The sequence below is a fragment of the Parus major genome, chromosome 9 (assembly GCF_001522545.3).
Source record: "Parus major isolate Abel chromosome 9, Parus_major1.1, whole genome shotgun sequence".
NCBI classification, from domain to species: domain Eukaryota; kingdom Metazoa; phylum Chordata; class Aves; order Passeriformes; family Paridae; genus Parus; species Parus major.
The window spans coordinates 6,106,618-6,134,176 of record NC_031778.1 but is presented as its reverse complement, the minus strand read 5'-3'; the positions used below and the strand labels follow the sequence as shown (position 1 = coordinate 6,134,176).

The 27,559-nt window shown below is 38.7% G+C and overlaps 2 protein-coding genes across 21 annotated transcripts in view; one reads left to right on the top strand and one right to left on the bottom strand.

Annotated features, from left to right (window-relative positions):
• The window catches only part of GIGYF2 (GRB10 interacting GYF protein 2), a 75,390-nt gene that overhangs the window by 27,971 nt on the left and 19,860 nt on the right, over positions 1–27,559 (bottom strand). For 13 of the 20 annotated variants that reach the window (XM_015637156.3, XM_015637161.3, XM_015637167.3 and 10 more), the window contains 3 exons: positions 25,371–25,515; positions 18,629–18,740; positions 18,043–18,083 (listed from right to left, as the gene is read on the bottom strand). In XM_015637156.3, the coding sequence (XP_015492642.1) occupies positions 18,043–18,083; positions 18,629–18,740; positions 25,371–25,515 (298 nt within the window). The remainder of the gene's footprint in view (positions 1–18,042; positions 18,084–18,628; positions 18,741–25,370; positions 25,516–27,559) is intronic. The other 7 variants (XM_015637169.3, XM_015637164.3, XM_015637174.3 and 4 more) reach the window with 3 other exon arrangements.
• On the top strand, positions 1,656–12,436 carry KCNJ13 (potassium inwardly rectifying channel subfamily J member 13). The gene is given in 4 exon segments (XM_015637198.2): positions 1,656–1,720; positions 4,215–4,368; positions 10,488–10,968; positions 11,814–12,436. Coding segments are annotated over 4 exon segments (1,323 nt in total).

Below are 27,559 nucleotides of genomic sequence, written 5' to 3'. Positions count from 1 at the left end.
CAAAACACCTTTATCTTCCTCCAGCTTCAATTTTTTTGGAATACCTTTCCCTTATATTGTTCCTATATGAAGAGCTAAAGCACACTGGCTAATTTGAAGTCCAGTACCTAATTTAAATTGAATTAAATTTAAAATTAAGCACCAGCACCAACAGGCAACGTCATCTATAAATAAACACAAGTATAACCCAGTTACACCTTTACTTCACTGAAGGGGACATCTGTCTGAAGATCACTTCTGTATTTGCTGGGCTTTGAGAATCAAACAAAAAAAAATCTGGAGACTGTATTTTGGGAGGTCTCTGGTAATATCCCAAATAAAATAAAATTACTGGAGGCTCCTCAACTCCCTTCATTTGGTACGTGTGATGCTGGCAACTTCTTTTATCTGGAGGGGATAAATCTCTGCAGATGAAGGTCAAGACATTCTGTTTTCCCACACTTCATGGAAAAGACAGGAAAATAACAAGCCAGACAAAAATCTAAGTCTGGGATTTTTTTTTTATTTTATTTTAAAATTTTAGGTATCTAAAAAATATAATGCAGACTATGCTAAAAAAAGTCCAGGGAAGCCTCTCACCATTGCTTCTTGGATGGGCTTCCCATAGTAGAAAAGCAGAAAGCAAACTACAGAGCTGAGTCAGCTGGAAGTAAAACACAGAGAGAGGTGCACAAGAGAGAGCAGAGGGGAGCCTGATTCCCAGACAAGGCAAATGCCTTATTCTTAATGAATTTATTTTTAAAATGCTACACAGAGGAAGAGAGATATAATTTTTTTCATTTTGCAGCACAAGACATTAAATTTTCTCTTACTAAAACAGTTACCAAAAGAAGTTATTCAAATCATTATTTTGAGACATGGGAAGTAACATTTTTAAAGATTTATCTATTGTTTTAATAAAAACTCACAGCTGTTACTTGACACTTACTCAGTAACATTAATGTGAGAGATTTTAGACTCTACCAATTAATGAAAAAAAAGAAGGGATGTTCTTCCTGTCTACTGTAGGTTCAGTTGATTCTGGAGACTGCTCTTTAACACAGACAAGCTCTCAGCTCACAAATTCTGTTCCACTCTTCCAAAAACATTTAGGAAAAAAGGTCAGTTAAAGAATACTGTGAAGTCTGCTTTGCCACTGTATATCCAGGTTTTAGCCCCAGTACACATCTACTCATGTTATAGGCAAACCAAGGCAACTCAGGTTCTGTTATTCCTTAGGACAGCAGACTTTGTTCCCAAGAACTGAACTATCAACGTCAGGTTTTGTATGCTGAACTTGCAGAAAATGGGGCTTGAAACATTTCTCTATAGAGATTATAAAACATTAAAAACTGTTTGCCAAGATTAGATTCAGGTGGGATCCTGCCCATCTTTTGATTTTAAATTCTATGGCATTAGAAATATAGAAATGAAAAAAAAATCAAATATAAGGAGTCAGTATTATATTCATGTGAGAATGAGATCACCTGTGGTTCCAAAACACAGCAGCACTCCAGTGTGTCACACCAGAGACTGTTCTGATGCTGCATTCAGTGGAATTAAGAGAAAAAAAAATGCAGTGTCTCATGACATATTTCAGATTTCTGTGGTACTAGGACATCATAGCAAGCATCACTCAAAGAACAAGTTATGTGTCCAAACAGGTCTGGCATTAGATGATCCTGAAGATTAGACAGACCAGCCAAGAAACTAGTTCTTTACAAACACAAACCAGTCACAGGTAAAGGACCAGAAAAATCAAGCTACCCAAGTGACAGAAAGACTATAACAAAATTAATACAGGAATATCCATACAGATTACGTGAAAATTCCAAAGTCCCAGCATATTCTTTGCAAACTGTTTCTAGATTTGAGAACAATCGTTTCAGCTTAGATCACAGAGTCAGGACTTGGCAGTGTTTTAAGGATGAAAGAAACTAAAATGCAATCTATGGTTTTGCCTTGGACTAATTGACTGGACTTCCTGAAGAGAAGGAGCAGTAAAAGGGCACCTCTGTTCAGGCCTGTCACAAAGCCAGCAATGGTGTTTACAGAAAACTTCAGACAGAGTTGAGTGGTATCCAGCCAGAAAAGCCTACAGCTGTGCAACACCGATTTGAAGGGATACTGACTGTGGAGAACAAGACTGGATTTGAGGATGTGGCCCCATGGCAACACATTTATGAAGAGGACTTACTAACAGAATGGCAAATAACTTCTGTTCTCCAGGCTGTCAGCCCACGTTTCCTATGCCATGCTCACTCTCTGCAGAGAATAAACAGGAAAGCGATGACTGACAGCACTGCTGTTTACTCTGCAGAGGGGCAAGAACCAGGAGAGGCTATTAAGTACTTTAACTTGTTCTCTTCTCTCTGCCACCTCCTTTACAATTCCTCAAGAGGAAGATAAAAACCTTTGCAGGCAGTGTTTTTAAAGGATCTGAATTAACTTCACTTAAATGTGTAATTTTTTAGTTTATTTCACAGAAGAATAAAATAAATGCCCTTAAGATGATGCTTCTAGAGAAGGACTACCTTCTCATTAGAACAGTATTGGACATGCCAGGACCACCAAAGGAATACAAATACCATGAAGTGACTCCCAGTGACAGATCAGAAGTTCTGAATCCCATTTCTAGCTTCAAATTTTTAATCTCTCTGCATAAGATATCAATCTCAACAGCAGGTCTCAAAAACATACCAAATATAACTCCGTATTTTTTTACTAAATTGACCATTATCTACTGTCACCAGTGTGAGCCAATAGATTCAAAGGAATTTTCAAGAGTTCAATTCCATAACACACCTGAAAAACACACACTGTACTTTATTTCACCTGCTTACGACTGTATAAAATTTCCAATTCATTCAGCTGAATTAGGTTAGAACACCAGTGAACACACAGCATGTGATTGCTACAGTTCAAAAGATGGTTTCTAAGAAATACTGTTTGTGTCACAAGTAGGATTTTGGTTTAAGTGAGGCTGTGTGCAGTGGAGGGAAGGGTGAAGGGCGAGTCACACTGTCCTACAGCCTTGTCACACTGGTAGGAGTCCCCTGGCACTGCATTATTTGCCCTGGTTCTCAAAGTCACAATATGCCTATCAATTTTCAGTGCTGTGCCTGAACATGTATTAAAACGTTCCATACTAATGAAGCAAAAAATTAATGTTTTGCAATTCAGGGTTGGGGGAAGGTTAAAGAAGAAAAAATAGGGAGGATTTTGTTTCCTAAGCAGGAAAGTCTACATTAATGATTTTCCCAGCAGGCCTTCAGTAGTTTTACTGCAAACAACCACAGTCTTTGTTTCTCAGATCCTCTTACATCTGACGTTCGGTCAAAGCCCTCACATCAGCAGCTCACCAAGGGATAAAAAAAAAAATAAAAAAAGGGAACCAGTACTGTGTTCCAGAGCTGTCCTCAGAGCTGGTCCAGCAAGGAAGCACACACTGACCACTCTGCACAGCTGCTCACTCAGACATACCCTCAACAGCTCCTCTAATTTCATGAGTGAAAGAGCAAACAGCTTAAGCAAAAGTGGTTTCATCTGCTGCATGGAATCAGCAAGCCACCTAATCTGCCTTGTTTCATTCCTAGGCTTTAGCAAAATCCTGTGATTAATTCCATGTTTTCACAAAGGAGCAATGTGGAGATGAAAATGGCCAGGTCTACATCTTCTGAGCAGCATTAGGCTGCAATTCAACAACACCGTCCTGTGACCACAGGCTGCACCATGAGCTGCACCCACCTTTCTATCAATGTTCCAGAGCTTGGGACCTAACAAGAAAGGAAGAAGGGGAGCAGCAGTAAGACACAAGAGTGTGTGTCTCTTCACTCAAACAGTAGTTGACACTGGTTAGAGAAAAGGTATCAGTGAACAGTGTAGGTTTTCAGCAGCAATATGGGAACTTTTCCACTCAGCTTTTCCAAGGGAATTTTGGCCTTTTCAACTTTCACATAAAGCTTTAGGTTATACAAACCAAAAAAATTATCTTGATTAAGGAGCTGAGGGGGAAGGCACCCCTTCTCCAACTAAGTGTTTGAGGATTTCTCCTTGGCTGCTAAGGGTTTGTGTTGGGTAAAGAAATGCTCCTAACAAACCAGCATTCTTTTCCACATGATCAGAGCCAACCAGCCCCCCTGCAGGCAAAATGACCAATCAAATCAGCTTCAGATGGAAACCAATCCCCCCAGCATATAAACACAGGAATGAGACATACAAACCCATTTTTAAAGGTTTTGGGGTTTGTTGTTTTTTTTTTTTAAATCTCTACTAACCACTTGTGGGAAGTTTCTTGCTAGTGCTGGGACCAGTACACCAGACCAGAGCAGTCCCTCTCCTGGAGCCCAGATTATTCCCTCCTCCTGCACAAAGACCCTCTGAGGACTGGTAAGTACAGAAAACCATCATTTTTTTCCTTCTTTTTTTCTTATTGTACAATTTTAATGGTTCTGTCACTCTAATCAAAGAAATCAAAATTCTTTTCAGGGCAGAAGGTTTTATTTCTAAAGCTTGCTAAACTAGGTATCACCTTAAACAAAATAGTTGCTGATTTTTCCTCCTCAAAAGGAAAAAAATGCTCTCTCAAGTCAGTCCTAAGAGCACACAGAGCAAAACCACAGTCTTTATATGCAGTATTTTTTCAGGAAGTTTTTGAGATAATTGCTGGCAAGGCTGTGCAGACAGGGAGCATTTGCAAGCTCCACAGCAGCTGGTGTCATGAAATTGGCCAAGAATTATGAAAAGGTCATCTTCACCTTGCTGTACTCAGCATTCAGTTCCATCACAAATTAAAAAAAACAAGCTTCACATCTTCAAACTTGCTTTTACCATCTTCAACTATATCTCAGACTTCAACAGTTTTCATTCATCTCCCTGTGCTTATGGACACACACAGCGAGCCAGCATTGCTGCCCAGGACACCACATACGGACATGGAGTGAACACCACCACCCTGCAAATCCTAGCCTTTCTAGGCAAGCCATGGGAAAGTCTGCATCACACAGGGCAGGACTGCTCTTCAAAAACAGCAAGTTCCACAAAAAAAGGCTGGCAGCACACTTCCATTACTGCAGCTTTACATCAAATAAAATCCTCCCTTGTAACTGTCAAATTACACCTCTGTTATTAATATTTAATTCTGCATTTAAGTTTCTTTATAAGGATTTAATATATACTAGAATATTTTAAAGTCTTTACCAAGACTTTGCTTAAATGTTGCTTTTCTGCTTCTCTAAAAGTGGCTAAACTAGTTGGTCCACTCAGGTGCTACTTCAAAATCAAGAATTAGTGTTCATATGGACCCTCAGAGTACTTATGTGAAAATACATTATATATAAAATGGAGCACTATTTAGTGTCCCAAAAATCAAGTATATAAGCAGCCTTGTTTTCTGTACTATAAAAGGAGACATACTCTATTTTATTACCTCTTTTCTTTAAAGTGCATTCTGTAATAAACTGCCACAAACTCAACAGTACAAGCTCTCACATCCTATCCTTTATAACACTTGCTTTGAAAAATGTAACTTAGGGTCAACAAATTCAAGTTTCCATTTTAAAAAGACCTACTTATAAATGTAAGAAGTCCTGAAAACTTATCTTAATTCTGTACACTGCTCAGAAGTAACAGTTTTGTCACAAAATATTTCCATTCATCTCAATAAGGCATTAGCTACAAAATCAAAAGGACATGTATGTTTGAAATGTTAACTGTTCTACTAACAACAGGAGCATAAGCTTTCAACCAATGCATCTTCTCAAGCTGAATTACTTCCTACATTTCTGACTGTCCCCTAATGTAAGTTAAATGATCCAGTCATGTCATCCATACCGAAAAGACCTTCATTTCCTAATAATAATGCCAGAGCATCTCCAAGGGTGGCCAATCAGTCTAAAATAACAATACACAATAATCTAAAAATAAGAACATACATAAAAGCCATTTCAGCAGCATGAAAAATGCCTTTAAAAATTATAATCTTACTTTGTTCTTGCTGCAAAGCGCAGAGGCAGCAACAGACCTGCACGATCTCAGCTCAGAGCAGACAAGCTTTAAATCTGAAGCTTGTACACGATCATGCAAACCCAGGCCAAGTAAAGAGGGAACCTACACATCCCCAGAAGGGCATGCCACCACCTGGGTGGCAGAAGTAAATCTTCAAATGATGCTGCAATTATAAGCAGTTTTTGCAGTCACTCCCAGAAAACAGCAGGTACTCAAGACTACTTTCCTGTCAGAATGAAGCAGCACAGCATAAACTGTTTCAAATCCCTTCCAAGGTCAATTAGAATAGACTTTGTTAAGACTAGAACCTGGGCAAGTAGCGCAACACTGCAGAAGTCTGCCCTGAACACAACTCCTCACTCGGGCTCCTCAAAAGGTTGCAGATGCATTTGCATATCGAGCTGAGAACAGGCGGGAAGTGTCACTTTGAATGCCTTCAACTGAGAAAGCAAACAAAAATGAAGACAGTGCTGCCAGTGTCTTTCCCTCAGAGGAAAGACAGAGAGGACTCTCCCTATCAGAGTCCTAAGAAAAAACTAAGCAAGAGGAAAGGAGAGGAAATTAACACGGTGACATGAAATAGGAACACAATAAAGGCTGTTATGACACAAGGAAGGAACCTCAATCAAAAAGCAAAGCATGGGAGATCCACGTGCTGGATATCATGAATTTCAGAAATGCAAGCAACATCCTAAACCTGTAATGCAAGGTTTTATCACACAAATCATTAGCCAGCCAGGTCAGTTTAGAGTGTGTCCCACTGCTAAAGAAGGAATCTGTGATTGTTTTAAAAATTAGTACTCAGCCTACCTTGATTTGTCTTAGAGAAGTGTACAAAAGAAAGAAGCCAGGATGAGGGACAAAGTGATAAAAAGACTGAAAACCAAAAAAAAAACCACTAAGAACTGATAGACACACTGGTGTTAGTGACAATTTAGCTTTCAAGAGAAGGTAAAGAAGAAGGATTAGACACAGCAAATGTGTGATAAGGGACTGGTCAGCATGCCAGAAGAGGTTTAGGAAAGGGATTTCTGACAGTTCCTGTCTTTCTAGTCAAGGGCTTTCAGCTAAGAGATAGAGGGACAAGAAACGCCCCAAAGTTTCAACAGCTGTGTAAGTCAGGAACCAGGAAAAGCAAAACCAAGCAAATAACATAAAATAAAGGTTGTTGAGAGAGAACACTGGACAAACTGGATAAGAAACAGTGCGTGTATGTTATAGTGGAGACAAGCATTCTCCAACAAACACAGAATTTTTCTAGTTGAAGTTGAAATGCATTTCCTAAAACATACACTGATTACTGAGATTAATGTGGTGTCATGAAGGATCATGCCAGGCAGGGGATTCAATCTAGATGGTTCAAATTGTACTCTACAACTTCATTAATTTATCACTAACAAGAAAAGAAGGTATTCATATTTTTTTTACTATGGGCAAAGAAAGGAGTAGACAGAAGACGTTAACACTTTTTAAACTTTAAGTCATATCCGCTCTTAAGATGCCTCTGCCTTTGAGAATACAGAGGACTGATCCTCCAGTCTGGGTAAGTATTTCCTGGTTGCTCTTTTGCCTCTTACTCTCACCCAACTGTACCACTCTCAGAGTTTATTGCAGTTTCTTATCTGATTTTCTCAGTCCAAGATGCTAAAACTTGGGACTCTTAATCCATCATAGCACTTGAAAAAAGTGCTTATGAAAAAAGGGTTTTTGGAACTTAAGCTTACACATTTCTAATGCTCTCCCTGCCACTGAACTAGAAAACTAACATTTTCAACAGTCCTAGACTAGAAAAATCAGAGCACTGTACCAGTGCATAACATGGTTAACCTCAGAAGGCAAATTCACCTGCTTGTGAGTCTCAAGGAGCAGAGACACAAGACTGCTCTGAAATGTGTGGCTGTGGACTAACGTAGGCTGTCTTTCTCAAGTGCCTTCAAAATCTGTCAGGTATCAATCCTGCCCCATTGAAAAAATCCCAAAGAACCTGACTGATTTTTTTCAGAGTTTAAGACAACATTAAGTGATTAATCACTACTGTAAGAAGCTCCTTAATCAACAAATCTGACATCCTACAATGCTGATAGCATTTGCTCTAAGTCTGTAGTGTTCAAACACACGGCTTTAGCACCCATGTGAAGATCTGAAGCACAGCCAAAAAAAATGTACAATCTTAAGAATGTTTTCCCTTTTTTCTTAATGCACATAACACCACAGGAAAAGCTTCTGTCACCAGTCAGCATCAGAATCATTTTCACAACATGTATTTGTTTTGTAAACCCAAATTACTTAGAGCCTACAAAGTAGATCCTGCCCTCAAAGTACCACAAGAATTTACAGAAAAACACAAGCTTTTGGTTATGTTTCATTGTTTTGGGTGTTTTGTTGGTTTGCTGGTTAATTTTGAATGCATGATGCACTCAGAAGCATTTTGTTCAGTAAGTGTTCTCTGCTCAAACAAGGGAGTGTTTCTTGTGGGTACTGCTTACTCTAAGATGAAAAAACCAAGGCACTGTTCAGAACTCATTTTCAGCATGGTCCCCATCATCCTTCCCATTCAGAGATGCCCATTTTCCAGCTCCTTCAAGGCCTCCAGAAAGGCTCATCTTAATCTTAACACAAGCACTGTGCTCCACAGACAAGTCCCCAATGATTGGATTACTGAAGCACATATCATTGCGTTCAGGTTACAGTACAGCAAGAGTGAGAACTGCCATTCAGGGAGCTATGCAGCAGACTGAAGAACCAACTCACTGAAGGTGGGGGGTCATGCTATAAACTGGATGGACTACAACCAAAATCCTCCAAGACAAGTAGCCTAGTATCATATGCCAGGAGAACTTCGCTAAGTGCACTCTAGTCTCTGACATGATGAATGGTTTCAAAATATTCCTCTTGAGAGATGTGAACTGGGAAATTAAAACTAAGGGAAAAACCACCAAATTCTACTCAGGCCATCATCTACTCTAATCTCTCCCTGACTATGGCATGGATAGAAGTAAGAGCTGGATGGTTTTGAGAAGCTACAGTAGAAAAACAAAACCTTAACTAAATGGTCACAGTGATGTCAATCTTCATTATCTCAGTAGGCATTAAACACAAGTAAAAGCAAAAGAGTGTTCTGTAGTTACTAAAATTTGGTTGAAGATTAAACAAACAGTCATGCAAACTGCTGGTTTATGGGATCAAAGATCACAAGACAAATTTTCACCTACCATAAATTCATTCTGAATTTCAGGATCCTTACTTCTAATGCATTTCAAGAGAAAGCTAAGATGGCACTGTTGGAAGGGAAAAATCCAATTCCTCTACAAAAAAATATAATAGACTGAAACAGCCATCACTCAAAGGAAAGTCAAAATTGATAGGAAATCAAAACTAAACACACCATGTATAATTATCATTTGCAGAATTCACAGATATTTTTTAATCCTGTGTTGCTCTACAAACAAGCTTCATCACAACCTTCCTTAAACAGGTTGTACACATCATGAAGTCTCTATTTTACACAAACCTGTACTTAATTTTAATCTGTCCCAGGTCAACTTTAGGCATCCAGAATTTATAAAATGCATGGATTTGAGTGACCACTGTCTTGTCAAAAGACATTCATGAGCTCTGGCAAATTCCATAAGCTTTGAGGTTTAAAAAGCAAACGAAGGAGCCTAATATATCCAATACCTACAGGTATCCATCTGCTTCCCCTATCTGCAATTCCACCTTAATTCCCATATGCTCGCTGTCCTATTTTATTTGGTCACTAATAAAAATTGCACTGCTCAGGCAGACTAGACTGGAAATAATGTCAGAGTGTATTTTCTGTATTGATCTCCTGCCCTCTTTTTACCTGATCCTTACATAAACAGCTTCAGACTTCCAGAAGCAGCTTTGCCCAGAATACTCTAATTCTGTTTAACTGGACATGGTGGGTGCAGACAGCAGACAATTCTTGAGCTAAGAGAGTCAGAAATGGCTAGTAGCTGAAGTACAGCATTCCCCTAAAATGCATAAATATGTTACAGAAATAATATAATAAACAGCCTTTCTTTAGTATAACACTACTGTTAATAGTATTCATAATAGTATTGGCAAATTATTATACTCCGCTCAAAAGAAGTTACAATATCTGATATAATCAGCAAAATTCAGTTTCTTTTCACACACAATATGCCTAATCCCATCCCACTCACCCATAGAGAATTAAAGCATGTGACTCCAATGTAAATTAAGGAAGGTATGAAATTTATATTTAAACAACTAAGCAGGGAGAATTTGAGTAGTAGTCAGATTTTTAGACCTAATCTTTTTTAGCAAAGTATTACCACAAACAGTGGTAAATTCCTCTCCAGGCACCTGACTTAATCTTCTCTGGATTGCAATGTATAAGCCCTCCTTTGTTGGCTGCAGTATTTCTACCCCTGCTGATGTGTCAGAAGCTGTGAACATTAGGCAAAATACAAATATGTGGCACTGTATCACTTTTTTTCCTTTCTTCTCCTTTCTAGAAGATGACAACAGATACAATAGAGAGCAATAACACCAAATCCAGTGCTCCTCTCTTGACTCAGAGATACCTGAGGCTGGTGACCAAGGATGGGCACAGCACATTCCAAATGGCTGGTGCCCAAGGCAGAGGTGTGGCATACCTCCGAGACGTGTGGGGGATACTCATGGACATGCGCTGGAGGTGGATGATGCTCGTCTTCTCAGCTTCCTTTGTCATTCACTGGCTGATCTTTGCAGTGCTCTGGTATCTGCTGGCTGAGATGAATGGGGACCTGGAGCTGGACCACGATGCTCCACCTGACAACCACACTATATGTGTGAAGTACATCACCAGTTTTACAGCTGCCTTCTCCTTCTCCCTGGAGACACAACTCACAATTGGCTATGGCACCATGTTCCCAAGTGGGGATTGTCCCAGTGCTATTGCACTGCTGGCAATCCAGATGGTCCTAGGGCTCATGCTAGAAGCCTTCCTCACAGGTAATCCTTCCTACTGCATCTTTACACACAGCAGGTGTAACAACTGGTTTTAAGAACAGAGTTAGAAATATATACTGTTCATTCTGATACATGAAAGAACAATTAGCTACTACAAGGATGACAAGATTTCAGCTATGTAGTACTAAAATTTAAACACCTCTAATCAACAAAAGACAAATTAGATGTTATCAATATCTGGATTTAATAATTTCACCATTCATTAGAAAATACTTGTGGCAGATTACTGCATATTACTTTCAATCATTTATTTCTTATACCATTCTCTCTCTCAGCTATTACCATACAATTGCAGTGTTTAAAGTCAATTTTTTTTTTTTTTTTACTTTTAAGGTATACTTTTGTATGAGCTATCTTCATTGATCTTTAACTCAGTGTTTATGTATTCCTCAGTAGCCATTGTAATCAAAATTTTTACAATGTCACAGCTATTCTGAGGTAATTTAAGTTATTTAAAATATTAATGTTTAAAGTAATTCAAAATAATTTGAAAATACACAGGTTAGTTTACTGTATATTAGAAAGAGCTTTGACAATATAACATACTAAAATACATTCAAATTACCAATTACAGTACATGGGGCAAGCTAACAGCCTCCTTGCAACTACAGTTAACTTCCAAATATTAATAAGTGAACACAATTTAGAAAAATAAGCATTTCAGGAAAGCTACACCTTTTTGAAAAAAAGCAGGTTAGTACAGTGTCAACCTAACAGTTTTCAAATACGGTCTTTCCAGCCTCAGCCTGCTTTTGCTCCCTTGGAGCCCGCAGGGAACCAGGCCAGGTCCTGTGCTCACGCTGAGTTTGCTCTTTCTTCTGCTCCAGGTGCTTTTGTGGCCAAGATTGCGCGCCCAAAGAACCGGGCCCTCTCCATCCGCTTCTCACGCTTCGCCGTGGTCACGCACCTCGAGGGGAAGCCACACCTCATGTTCCAGGTGGCCAACACTCGCTCCAGCCCCCTGACCAGCATCCAGATCTCTGCTATACTTTACCAAGAACAAGAGAATGGGCAGCTGCACCAAACTAGCATTGACTTCCACCTGGACAGCATCACTGCAGATGAGTGTCCTTTTTTCATTTTCCCACTGACCTACTACCACTCCATCACTGCATCCAGCCCACTGGCTGCCCTCCTTCAAAGAGAAGCTCCTCACCATTTTGAGCTGGTCGTCTTCCTGTCAGCTGTGCAGGAAGGCACAGGAGAAATGTGTCAGAGGAGAACATCCTACCTCTCATCAGAGATCCTGGTGTACCACCGCTTTGCCTCCCTGCTAGCCCGCAATGCCAAAGGTGAATACCAGATCAAGATGGAGAATTTTGACAAGACTATTCCTGAGCTTCCAGCTGCAGCTGACTCAAAGAGTCCAAAAAGGACTGACAAGGAGATCCGCATCAATGGACAGCATACCGACAGCTTCCAGCTCTCTGAGACTGGCCTCACAGAGTAAACAGACCTTGAACTCTGTGCTTTTTTAATTATTATTACATTAAACTTGCGGGTTCCATTTAAAAACTTACTTCCTTGCCTGCCCTGCCATCTTCTAGTGATCTCTCTTGCAGTCCCATCCTTTTCATTACAACGTGAGATACAAAGTGAAAAGAACTTGTGTGCCCACTGAGGAGAGGCTGCATTAACCATCCAGGATGAAGTCAAGTGCATCACTCACAGTACTAATTCTTGGGAAATTAAAAGAGCTATCTGCTGAATTCACCAGACTATGATTAAAGCCACATTGACCCTGAAAGGAGAGATCTTCAAAATTCCCAAAGCTGACCAAAGTCATAATTAACCAGCCTGTGACAAAATGGACAACAAAACAAATGGAGAAAACAATATGGGGTCATTCAGTAAACACATGAATTCTGGTATAAGTATCTCTACTCATCCAAGAGCCTAGCTTTTCTATTCTCTTACCTCTTTGGGAATACACACTTCCATCATTTTTCAGATGGCTGATAATCCTGCCAATCTCTCATGACAGTGAACAGCACTCCAGGTGTGCTTATTAAGCAAAATTGTAAATACTAAGTGCAGTTCCTCATTCTGCTAAATAAGAGAACATCTCACTCCCAGACAGGTCTATGAAGACACTATCCAAAAATCTGGTTGTATATGACAAATACTGCAATAGAAATTTTTTCTGATTTGAAAACACTGAATAAATTTAGCAGTGGAAAAAAAAAAAAAAAGACCGCTTTTAATGAATTAATGTGGAGGGTTTTTTTAAAGCCCCATACATTCCACATGTTTTCACCTTTGTGTTGCTTGTCTCAAGTATATCTGACTCAGAAGGATGCACTACATATATGAGAAGTAGAACTGCATCCATTGATATTTTATGCTTTCTAACATCAATCTTTGCCTGTACACACCGTACAAAAAATATTTAGAGACCCTTGAATCAATTTTGAAATAAAAAATCAAAACAAACTATACATGAGACTTCTGTATTTAAGTGCCTCATAAACCTACTGCAACTAAGATGCCATTCTATAGCTCCTAAATAATTTAAGATGCTAAAGGAAAAACACAATGATGGATAACTATTTCCAAGCTCTTAACAAAAGCATTGCCTATTAGGTGTTCATACCTGAACACCCAAATAAAATTAAAGTTACCTTTCAAAAGTAAAATACTTTTCCCAGAAACCCAGATGGCATAAATAGCAACTTTTATTGACAACATCATAAGACACTAGCAAATACACTTCCTCTTAACTTCACCCCAGCGGTCAGCAGCAGGAGAAATGGTCTCAATCTGATGAGGTAGCTTAAACCGAATTCTCAAGTCACAAAACTGTTCACTGAAGTGTGTTCATAACCCAAACAGGGTAGACAAAAAAGCTACTTTGGTTTAGGGTTTGGGAAAATGGAGAGCCACCCCACAGAAGCATTCCACAGTTGGGGAATGAGGCAGAAGGGCCACATTTTTGCTCCAACTGAGCTCTCATTCCAAAATAGTTCAAGTGCTGCCTTCCCCATTGCAGACTTCAGATTTAATTTATCACAGACATTCAGAAAATCTTTTTTGAACTGAATTCTATGGACAAGCATTCATGACTATGGTGGAGCTTGGAGAGCAGCACTATCAAGTTATACTGCCTTCATCCCTTTTCATTACAGTTTGTTTAGCTGTTTATTCATACACAGTTTAAAGAGCCCTTTTCCACCCATGTGTCAACACAAATAATTTTTAATTATTTCTTGCATTTTTTCCACATTCTCTGTCAATGTAAGACATTGATAAGAGTCCTACAAATTAAAAACTATTGCAAGACCAGGAGAACAGGCTCCCATATCAATGCTGAAATAGGGCAGCATTCTGTGTGAGGTACTGAGTATTCTGTTTGACAGTATTCTGGGTGAGGCATTGTTTTTCCCATATATCATATGGGACTATAATCTCATGATTTAGAGCCAAAGTTATACAAAGCTATTTCTAATTTCAATTCTCATCTAATAAAAGGTGAGCTGTTTTGTTTGATTTCTACATGACTTGATACTTTATAGTTGTCCTGGTTTTAAAATAATTATCTTTATAGATTTGGTTTAAAAGGGAGTACAACAGCAAGTATAAAGAAAAAATGTGTTGTTAGTATACGCTAAATGCAATCTTCAAATATTAGATTTTGGAATGCAAAGCAGAATGATACTGCAGAAGCAGATCAGACAAAGAACTGTGCAGTTACTTCACAAGGCCAGAAAATACATTAAAGTTGCTTTTACAGTTCCAGAGAAGTGGTGAATCACGGATGTCTGAAGGTACTGGAAATATGCTATGGTCCAAATTGGAGTAGAAGCCTAGGAAAATTGCTGATGGATTCTGATGCACCAACTCCATGCTTTAACACAGTAAGAGCGAACTGGTGATGAACCTTCTGTGAATGCACCTCCTGCCAGCAAGGCATGGCAGGAGAACAAGACAAGCAGAGTGAGGGAAAGTACAATTCAGAGAAATTCAACATAATTTTTATATCAACTTGAACACACCTTTTATAGTCAGGTCTTCTGAACCTAACCAAAACCCACACATTAAACGGAACTCAACCAGGTTCTACAACTGACTTACTAAGAGGTTTGTTTCAACTACATAACAATTATTCACTTCAGTTTCTAACTGCTGGTAACTAATCAAATCCCTTCATCTACTAAGCTGGTATTAGTAAGGAGGATGCACAGAAAATTAAGCAGCTTTTGTGAAGAGACAGACATGTTCAAGAAAGCAACTTGCTCATTTTCTTTGCTAATGGCCTCAGCCTTCCAGAAACAATCTGGGTTCTAAGTGAAGTCTGTAAAACTGTGACAATCTGCAAAAGAAACTTGCAAATACTTTATGCATCTTCAATCTGCATGCTGAAACCAGGAACAGACACTGCTTATGCTGAGAATCAGTCAAATGTGACCTTACAAACTGTTGTGACCACTGAAAAAGCAATCATTAATTTTTAAAAAGAGCATACCGATCATATTTGAGAAGAAGTTGTTAAATTTCTATTACTTTTTTAATCTCTTGATTTTTAATTGAGGGTTCTTGCAGTGTTCTCCATTACAAATATCCAGAAATGTTTAAAATATTTGATCTCTTAATAATTCTCTAATGGGATCATCCACAACAAAGAACATGAAACAGTTGGCAACTCAGTAAATTATGTAATCTGAATCTAAGGCCCTATGAAACAGCAAGGAAAAACTGAAGCATGGTAAAATTGCAGAATAAAATCCTAAACTAAGGAGTTTAACCAAGGCAACAGAAACCAGTACAGGCATCTGGTAAAGCATGTGATCCTGAATTATCATCTGTATGTCAATTCCTTTCCTTTCTGCTTCCTTAGCTCTGTGTGGATACTAGTGCCTGCTATTAACCTGGGACGACTTTTGGCACATCTGTATCCGTCTCTCACACTCAAGATATTTTGTCATTGGGAAGCCATTACATAACAATAACTACTTGTAATTAACCAAGGCTTGAGACAGAATAGACAAACACTTTCTATCAATATTTCTGTGCTCTCCACCTTATCTGTCTTTGGACGTAAAGGGGAGAGAAATGGTCTTCCCACCTACTGCAACATTAACCTCTAATGCTATAGTTAAAACAATGTTTTTATAACGAAATTTCAGAAAGATTGAAGGTCTTTTGCCTCATACTGACTAGCAGAGAAATACAAGAGACTAAAGAAGAGCAATTAGGTACTCAAAAAGCTTCATAATTTGAGAATAAGCACTTCATCTCTCACAATGAGCTTCCAACAAATTGCATCAAGGACACCATCTTCCCTAGGGAACAGTTCTTGGAAGAAGATGCATTCAATAGCCCTGATCACTAGCAGTTGCTATAAACACAAAATGCTCTACACTAGCTGCAGATTATCCTCTGGCAGAAGTCAACTTCTGTAAGGACATTTTGCACACTGTAAATTGTCCTCAATTTCAGCTGAGAAATACATCTGATCCTATACCAATATGTAATATTTTTTTCCATCTTTATCAGAAATGTGGTGTATTCTATAGCCTGAAACTGGAATAGCTGTATTTCTAATCACAACATCAAGGAGCTAAATAAATAAATCAACTGTAGTAGATACTACCTCTACATCCATTTTTCTTTTGTAAAAAATGCAGTCTTGAAATCTCAGTAGTAGTTACTTTATCCTATTTTCATTTTTTCTTTAAAAATTTCTAAATATAAAGATACACGGAAAGTTCGAAGCTTCACTAGTGACATTTAAAACTGCTCAATCTCTGACCAGTATCAAATTATTTTGATAATTTGTGCGGAATGTGAACAATGCAGAAAACATACGCATGTAAATTTTGTGTCGACATTCAACTTAACAAGTGGAAAAAAAATAGCACTCTTTAGAAGCTGTGAATATCAATTCCTATATAGAGAGAAGACTAGAAGGCCTTTGAAAGCAAACTCCTATGGCATGTGTCAGCATGATAACACATAATATTATAAATATGGCAATTTATGCTACTCTTACTGCAATACTAACAGCTACACAGGGATTAAAATACATTCCTGTCAACTTCTAATTGCAATTAGATCTCTTTGAGTTTGTCTTTAAATTCAACCTGCAATTATCTCTTCTAATCTATGCTTTCTCAGCATATTACCAAGGAAGATATGAAGCCAAAACTCCTTTAGCAAAGCCAAAGATTCCTTGGGTCCTAAATAGAGAAGACACATTGTCAGTAAGCTCTTACTAGTAGAAAACCTCTCAGCAGGCACAGATGTGCTCCATGCACATGGAAACATGCCATGGAGAAAGAGAATGGGCGTACCAGAGATGAGCAACAGATGAGCCCACACAGCAAAAGTCACTGAAGCTCCCAGATAGCCAGAGCTGCCCTGATGTTCTCACCACCCTTAGAATGTCTGTTTCATCTCCAAGATGACAAACCCATTCCAACTCAATTTTGGTTGGATGTTCAGATGTACTGGGCCACAATTAAAGAACATCTAGCTAGTGTGAAGCATTTCAGAACCAGAATAGTGGAGGAACAAGAGACAGAAGAGCAGATAACCAGACTGAACAGGAGTTTCAGATGATGACTTAACTAATTTGATCAACAGTAAATCCCATCAGCATGGGAACCTCAGGACACTGCTGGGATCTCCCTCACACTAGTAAGCGTTCAAAAAAAAAGTTCAAATGGTCAAGAAGTCCTGAGTACCAAAACAGCCCACACCAGGAATGTTTAAAGCTGCACTGATTAAAGGCGTATTACCACAGCACGCCTGTTCATCAGCAAAGGCTTCTTTCACAGAGGTACAGGAACTTAGTTCCAGTTGTAGACATCACAACTTAATTAAATAAGCAGAACCTTCTTACTCCACGTGTTTCTTATCTACTACATTTAATACTAAGAACAACACAAAGGAGGAGAAACAGCACTTTGAGAACACACTTAGCAACCTGGCACATGAATCTTGTATCAACAATATACCTGGAGCAATAAGAAAGGTTGATATATGTACAGGTCCCTTCCCCCAAACACACCCTGCTCCTCCCTCCCATTTTCTGCCCACACAGTAACAAAACCATACCTGGATCTTTTCGCCCTGGTTTTTCAAAGCGTCTGTCTCCCCTAGAAAGGCAGAATAGAAGTTTCAAATAAGGGTTTGGAACTACTCCAAAAACTCATTTTAGGTATAGGTTTTGCAGGTTTTCTTTACTTGGTGGGAACTTTTTTTAAATTGGAGCTTGATGGACAGTACCTTTAGAGGTCCAAGTGACAACTGAAATTTTCTGGAGCATCAATACACACACGGCCCTTGGGAACTGGGTATGTTTTCAAATGTGCCCCTAAGTACTGAGCAATGTCAAGACTAAAACTGAAGGAAATCCTTAGCACCAGCACTTCCACTGCAACTGCTGTAATTTATGTTCTCTTAAAGTACTTAGCTCCTTCCTCCCAGGAGCTCGGCAGAAAAATTCTTTACAAGAAATGTTCTTTTACTTTCTCCAGAGCCTCAAGAAACATTACTGTGATAGATTCCATCTTAGAAATTCAGACACTTTACTCACAGATTAACTAATTACCTTTCCTAAAGTGTTTTTATGAAGTCAAAAGGAACAAATGGAAGCTGAACAGATGTGTATAAAAAACTTTAAGGGCTAGAGTTCTGTTACCTTTCCTCCCAACTCTGTGATCTGTGCATTTCCCTGCCCCCTCCTCGCCCAAATCCACCCTCCACTTCATCAAAACTTCTTTGGTAGAAACCGCTTTCTCCTCGGCCTCTGCCTGAAAAGACAAAAAACACAAGTGTTTGTATAAATAATAATAGAAGTTGAAAGAATCAGGTAGGTTTCCCTTTCCTGGTGTCACTGAGAACTAATCTTGCAGTCCTAAGCCCCAGCAAAATTATCTGGGACAAAAGGAAAAAGGAACGACTGAAGAAAGAGTCTTATGCAAAAATTCTTATCAAGAAATGCAAGACCAGACAGAACAAGCAAACAATTCTGAAATAAATATGATGCAGAAAAACACAGATACTTACCCAAGAGAAATTACCAAGTAAAGTATGCATTGTTCACACAACATCCACATTACACGTGTGCTTCACACACAAAAGTCAGATTACTTTTAACAGCAAACTCCAGTATAATGGCACTGCACTGTGGATGTACTCCTAATTATTGCTGTCAAAGGTCATATAGGAGAAGGAAGCATCACCACTATTAAGCTCTAGTGACTGCCAGCAAAAATCTCCCCCAGAATCAGTGGGAAGAAAGAAGGATCACAGAATGGCTATTAGGCAGGTCAGAACGAAGAACATTAGCTCTAGATTAAAAATGATCCTACTGACCTTTTCAGTAAATGATTCTCTATAGAAGAGAAGCTTGGTACTATGAAGTACCAAGCTTCAAGCCAAAAAGTTGCAGACATATCCTCAAGCAAATCATGGCAAAGCACATCTTCAGGGCTTGAGAAGGCAGAGGGTGGTTCGGGTAAAAGACAACAAGCCCCACAGAACAAAAAACCAACACCCACATATATCCCCAGCCCTTCAAAACAACTTCCAGCACTGGTTAGATTAATGGCTGGGGTGAAGTTTCCAGATCTACAAAAGATAAACACTGCTTCACACAGTGCTCTAGCAGAAGAAATGGCAGGTTTCTAATCAGCTAATTTACCATTTCAAGATCTCATGGGAAGAAGATGAACAAGTGGAACCTTTATCAGCTAGTTGTCAGGATAATGCCTTGCCTACATACATGTGCAGTCTCTACAGTCAACTTCTAGAACCTAAAAAGCACCTGGTAACAGGAATTCTGGGCTGGGTGAGTATTTCAAACATCAATCTTTTCATATTTCTCTCCTCCTGGCTTCAAAGAAAAAAACACCTCAAAGCACGAGATGTAAACCTGGCCAGGGATCTGCAGGAGTAAGACAGAATGACCAAATGAAACAGGACACAAACACCTTAAGAATGGACTGCAGTTCCTATAGTCTTCTGAAGAAAGTAGTAATAAAAAGCCTCTACATTTAAAATCTAAAGACACCTGGAAGCATCAAGGAATCATACCATGTTTCAGTATCTTATGACTAGAAAAATTTGCAATAAACGAGACAGTTGCAACAGTTTCTCTACTATTCTATACCAAATCTCTTAGAAGGGGTAGCAGAAGAAAAGGGCAGAAAGTTGCTTTTCAGGCAGAGAAAAAGAAAAGTGATCCACAGATAATCCAGTCAGGGTGTTTAAATACACAACTGCCTTTGTATCAGGCAGAACAGGTTGCAGGGTGTATAAGGAACAATTTTAACATCCTCTTTAGAGAAACCTATTCTGGTTTATCAAGAGCAAAGCTGATCAGTGGCAGATCTCCCAGAATCACAGAGAAGCAGCCTTCCTTACCACAGAATTTTGAGGATGCTTAAGTTCAGATGAAAACTGGACAAACTCAAAAAAGATGAACCAAATTCCTTAACAGAGACCACATCTGGTTCAGGAAATATGCTGAGCTGCAAACACCTGGCAGCTAAGCCTCTTCACCTTTGTGTTTTTCTCAGTCCTTACTCTTTTGCCAAGATGCCTTCTTTTGGCTGTTGCTACTTAATGGACACTATGGAGTTGAGCACACCTATGCCATAATCAGTGTAGCTGTTTTTACACAAACTCAGGGGCAGGCAGAGGAGCTGACTGAGCATTTAAGGTAAGAGAAGAGAAATGAGCATCAGACCCATGAGAATTATTAGGAACACCTTCGCTATGGCAAGTCTGATACTACAAGGTTGACCATAGTCACAAGTGTAAAACAAGCTGCAAAGGCAAGAAACAGGAAGAGGTGATACAACATCAAAAATAGCATGGTATTTATCCAGTTAAAGCATTTTGAGTCCCCAAAAATCCTGGAAAAGGACTCTAAGTTTTTATTCTTCGCAAATAAAAGCCAGAAAAGTTTCAGCAGCTCATGCAATAGCAATCTTTGCCTAACTTATTCACTACAGGAAAGTTCTCTTCCTTCCTCGCACAAGAGATAATAAAACAAAAGTAGTTCATAGAGTCAAAACAGAACAAAGGCACTGACTCATCTCCTGTCTCTGAGGTAGCAGAGGTGGTAAGTTGCATACATTTTCCCAACAAAAACAAAGCATGCTTGTACAGTGAGCAGCAGCATGCAGCGCTCCCCTTGCAGGGTGAGCAAGGGTGAGTGCACGCTGCCTGCTGGGAGTAGACACACACTACCACAGCCAGAATGCTGCTGAAATGTCCCATATCACCAGCAAATAAAGCAAGTGTCCCGAACAAAAGCAAGAATCAGTTGTTTTACCAGCAGCATGGCTTATGGCCATTTAAAAGTGTGTGAAATCACAGCCTGAAAAACCTCCCCCAACTCACCACTCCCGTATTGTGGCCAATAGTCACCAAATGGTCTATATTAAAAGATAACCTTACAAAATGTCTAAACAATTGATCTTCGGCATTCAGGTTAAGGCTGCCTGTGGGGTCACAGCACTCAGCTGCCATGACACTCCATAATACTGGACAGGACTACTCAAGACACCTCTGCCCTGGCTGTGTTGCCACCCCATCCATGTGTAGAAACAACATGGGCCCATCCATCAGTGCCAAGCAGAAGTGCATGTGCAGCCCCAGCAGACACCAAACAGACCACAGTGTGGGAAGCATCAAATGGATCCTATCAAGCCACAGAAGAGAAGTAGCCAGTCAAGGGAAATTGTGGTGTGCAAAGTCAGTCATCCAGCAACTACTGTGTGGGTGGGGGGTCTGACCTGAAAGTGCACACTAAGGCACAGCTAATGCTGGTCACAGAATGCACAAGAAATGTCTGCAGAGAGGATAAAACACATGCAAGCACACCATTTGACATTCTGCTTCTACACTCCTTGGCTTATTTTAAATAGAATGTCACTTGTGAAAAAAAAATACCTGGCACACAAGCAGCAGACTAAGTGCATATGTTGCACAAAGTACTGAATGCAAACTCAATAAATGCCAGTAAACCTTTCCATTTAATAACGGAGTGGAACAAATGTGTAATTTGTATTTCAATAATTTCTCAAAAACCTCAGGATGAGGACATCAACCCACTGGACAGTGCAATCAGAACAGCTAAGTCTCTTACCTGAAAAATAGACAAGTTTGAATTTAAGTAAAAATGTAAGACACAAGCAAGAAAAGAAGCAGCACAAATTGTCATTCTAATTGTCATTACAAAAAAAAAAAACAAAAACAAAACCCCACAGAATGCAAGAAGCAAATTCATGAAATTACAGTATAACTGGAGTTCAGGATCTACAATCACAACCATAATACTGTTTAGGAAAAATGGAATAACTATAGTGCAACTACTCCTATTTAGATATGCGAACATTACACTTTCACGCCACTGACACACTTTCCAACAGCAGCAAAAACAGCTTACAAAGGGCAAAGAGGGTGGGTGGGGAAAAAGCTCTAACAGGAAGCAAAGGACCCTTCTTAACAGTCTTAACCAAAAGGGAGAACAGCTACAAAATAAGGTGTCTGTAAGCTTACAGCCCATTCCAGGGACTATTTAAATCTCTCCTCATCTGAGGCTCTTATTCATGAATGTTGACATTCCAGTCCTGCCAGCACAAAGCACAGGGCTTAATGGCACACCACAGGGAGCTCCCAGGAAAACAAGTCAATTAGAAAAGAGTCACGTGCAAGTACTTGGTTTCTTCAGAGACTACAACTTCTTTTAAAAAAAAAACAACAAAACTAAAAAAACAGACTAAAAATCAAAGCAACATCCACATAGTAATCGCATTCTCATCATCACAACATGACCATTGTCAGTAAAAGCTGGGGTGACTACCCAGAAAATATTTGAGTGTTATCTTTCAGTTTTAAATACTGGTAAGTGAATCCCATTTAGAGTTCTACCCGTAAGACTCCTTTACCAGCACTTTTTTCCTTTGCTAATCCACCACAGATTGCCTCTCGTGCTCTCAAATGCTGGAACACAATTCCGTGATTTGTGCCTCAGTCAGGGATCTTCATTAACAAATCTAATCACACATGCAAATTCCTCTATAAAGTTACTGTGGTGCAAGTCCCTTCAAGACAGAAATCTCATTTTGGTAAAGCTGAAGCCCACACTGACTCAGCAGCAGCTTTGCTGCATACAATTGTCTAAAGTTCATGAAAAACACCAGAAAACCTTTTGAACCCAAGCAATTTTGCAGTGCGATAAAAATGTTTTCCAACTGTTAAGTGAGGCAGCTCATTTAGTGAACAAACTCCCAAGAAATTTCAAGTCCTTTTCACTGTAACTTGAAAAAACAAAATTGCATTTAAAGCCTGCTACTTAAAAGCAGCATTTTTGTAAATGTCAACAGTCCTATATTGAATTTTAATAAATAACTATGGGAAAGAAGTCCTTGGCTAAAACAGCATCATGCATGTAATTATGAAAATGGTACTGTTTTGTCCTGGCAGAAACCTTAATTTCTTTGCTGAAACATAGAAACTTTGGGAAGACTCATCATGCCTAGAACCCAGCACTAATTGCTCATGGGAGGAAGGGAAGAGTGGAAGAAACAAGCAGTAACCAGAAAGAAGGAAAGCTCAGAAAGCTGGAGAAATTTACTGCAGAAATGCATCCTTTACAGCTCAGTCAGAGCAACCTAACAAGTACACCATATAACAATTCCAACACATTAGAAGATCAAATTAGGGTAAAACAAAAAAGGAAGTGAAAAGGATTCATTTTACAACAAAGTTCTTGCTAGTATTTCTTAACAAATCTTAAAAATGAACTATGGGAAACCAGGAATACATGCATCAGCTTTCAAACAGTCTTAATACTGTGTACATTTTAAGTTCTGTCCACTAAAAGGTAAGGAATCAAACTACTTCCAAACAGTCATGAATACAAGTAGATTCAATAATAGAATTACTGAATTAGAAGCCATATTCTGCCACATTTAGCCTTACAAGTTCATTGAAACTAGTGGGGCAATTAAAAAACAACACACTGCTCACTGCATAAGGATGACATTCTTAGTAGTGCAGCAAGAAAGCAAAGAGAAATTTGACAAAAGAAAGCAAAATAAGGGGTTTGCCAAATTAGAAATGGTCCAAGTATCTTGACATTGAAACTAGAGAGCACACTAGTAGGTGTATGATCTCAGATCACCAAATTTAAAGCAGAAATAATTTAATTTGCAGAATTAATTCTTGATGCATGTAAAAAAAACTAGCCAATACATGTATTCCAAGCCAAAGTGAAACATAAGTGGTAGAAGCACATACGTTAAAATAAAACAAAAAAACAGTAACTCCCCAATGAGTACACACATCTAGATACATGCACACTTTTTAATGAAACCCTGAGTATTTGAGCAAATACAATGGCAAACAAAGGGGAAGCAACAGGAAAATCTAGTGATAGTCCCATAAAGCTTTAAATTTGTATCTTAGCTGGGAAGCAACCACAACAATTTACAAATATCTGAGAGATGTAAACTAAAAAGAAAGCAAGATTAAGGAATGAGAACAGAAATAAGAAAAAACATTAAGTCATAGCAAAATTCTGGCCAAGCATGTAATTATATATGAAGTACTTTCTGAAGACTTTATTGAAAATATCACCCACTAAAAACATGTAGAATTAAATTCAAAAGGGCTCTAAGAAAAACCTCACCTAAGCACCTGTAAAGACAGAGGTTACAAGATTATTTACTCAGTATTTCCAAGTTACTAGCTTCCCATTATTCTAAATGCAACCCATCATATTTATATATAAAGCCCCCCAAATAAGAGTTCACAAAAATACACACATTGAAAGGGAATTGCTAAGATCAATTCTGGGTTTAACAATTTGATTTGACTTTAGCAATATGGCTTCAGGACATTTTCTCTATTCATTTGTAATTGTTTGAGGTGATCCTGCATGAGACATCAACTACAACGATGCACTAAAACTGGAAAGACTCAAACATCTCCCAAATTCAATTACATATTTTCATTAACTGTTTATGCTCAGGATGTTAACAAATGAAGATGGCTTTTCAGAACACTGAACACAATCTACTACAACCTTGATATTTTAAACACATTCACAGATTTTTTTTCTACCCTCTCCCTACAAATTTTTATGCTTTTAATAAAGTTATTTTTAACAATCTTGAACCATAGAATTTCATATTCCGCCCCAAAACTATCTTTCCCTTTTGCTTTCCCACCCACCAACCTGGCAAAGGCTTATAACAGTGATACCAGTTGCACGCTAAGATGTGCAGAATCATCACTAAACACAATATTAATTCTCAAGCACCATCTTGTTGGAAATGTTTCAGAGCTTTAAGCGAAAAAAAAACTGTGCATGAAACACATGGCTCTAGCCAAGCTCCACTTAATATCCCTTTGACCTGGATCACCTGGATCCACTGCAGAAGATCCCACCGGCAGCTCACCTCGACCTCTAGAGGAACTTCGACCTCGAGGAGCCCCTACCACCGTTCCTCCTCCACGTCCCGTCAACCGCAGGACAGCAGCACTGTTTACAGACATCGAGAAATTTCTCTGCCAAGAAGAAAGAGTCATGGTCAGATTTGACTGGAAAAACCTTCACAAAAAGCCACAAACAAATACACAAAAAACCCAACGAAACAAAAAGAAAAAACAGAAACATTTACCATTATCTTAAATTTGACTTTGTTTTCATTACAAATTCTGTGCAATTAACACTGGAAAAGGAAAAGGATTCCATGGACACGTGAGCAGCCAAAGCAGTCTATAAAAGAATCTTGGACAATATTATCATTTCCAAGTTACTTAGCTGAGATTTCTATGCTCTGAGGTAAGCATTTGAACACCTACTCCTTTATCAGGTGATGCCAGCACAGAAGCCATCAGAGTTGAATCAGTGTTTAACACACATTCTGCCACAAAAAGAGAATGGCACCTACCTATACCTGACACAAATAATTCATACCAATTCTAAACTTACTTCTTAAGCAAAGAAGGAACATGTAAAGACCAAAAGAATTTAAATAAAATTACATATACCTACTTTACTTACCTTCTCCTTTGAAGAAATAAGGCTTTTTTTATTCTCTAAATATCATAAGAGTAACATATTTTTTAGGAAAAACTAAGTGTACTTAAAGCTTCTGAAATTTAAGTGATACTCTTTTTTATAAGAAAATAAACACCAGTAAAAATCAACTTTAGCTTAATATAAAACAATTGCTAAAGAAAAAGCTATTTCAATAAAGAAAGGATAAATATAACCAACTCTGACGCTATTCTCTGAGCACAAATACTTGGAAAACTGGACCAAAGAGCTCTGAAGCATGTTCAGAAACATTAACAAGTAAACCTGAATTGACACATGCTTTCTGAGTGTAAGTTTTGAATAATAAGATTGCAAAGGACTCCAAACAGCTGTTAAATCAGGCTTCTTGAAAGGAACTTAAAGCCAAGGTGCTTACATCAACTCATCTGAATTACTACTACTTTGAAAGTCTTCAGAGAACAATGAGACAAGTGATTATATACTATTTAGATTTTAAATCACCAAGATCAAAGCCAACAGGAGTTTTAATACATTAGAGAAACATTTCAGAAACTGCTTGATATATGCTCCCTATAAAAGCAGATCTTCCTTCAAGAGAGAACTCGTTAACTAATTAGACTTGAGGGGAAAAAAATGCAGTCATGCATGGCAAAAAAGCAAGGTCAGCCTCCAGTAAATCTGTTTTCTGAGCTAGCTCTTAAAGTTTAAAGCAACTATTTCAACTGCAAGTCAAAAGGAACCACCTCTCCATCCGCCTCTGAGCTAATGCTGGTGACCTTTCCAGGTGTTGATACTTCTGGTTTTTTGTGAAGCGCTAAAATACCTCACTAAAAAAACATATTTAAGCTGTTTATCAGAATCATTGTCTTACACAGGAGAGTCCTCTTTTTTTTATGGCTTATTCTTCCTGTCAGAACAAAGTAATAATCTGATTTTCTTTTCCAATTCATTTTTAATTTGACTTGTCTGCGTGAACTCTGAGCAACTTCTCCCTCCCCTCTGTAGTCAGCTGCAGTGAAGGCATAGTGGTAAGAACCCACATGATAAGATCACAGTAAGCAATAATAAAGCAAAGTCAAAAAGGCAAAAATTGCCCTACTATTGATCAGTGTATTCCTTCAATGACCAATGCTGACAATGCACACCAAAGAACAAAGCCACTGCCAAACAGCTTTAGCAGTAAATGAAGATGTCTTATGAAGCAGATGTCAGGAAAATAATGAAGGAGGAAACGAAAGGATCTCTATTATATTCAGCAAGAGTTTGAACCTCCCTTACTATGCAAGCTGGTAAGATTAAGACAACCAAATTCTCCCCTAATGCAAATAGGAAAAAGGAGAGCAGTGGGAAAAGCAAAGGAACACTTGCTGCACATTGCCAGTGCTCTGTGATGGAAAGCCCTGTTAAAGCCATCTGCAGAAACCCTCTTTGCTTCAACACAGACTACCCTGCAAACATATCTTAGATAAATCTATGATTAGAAATATATTGTATTTCATTACATTAGGTGAATCAGTGGAACTCTGGGTTAGCTCAACAACTTTATCT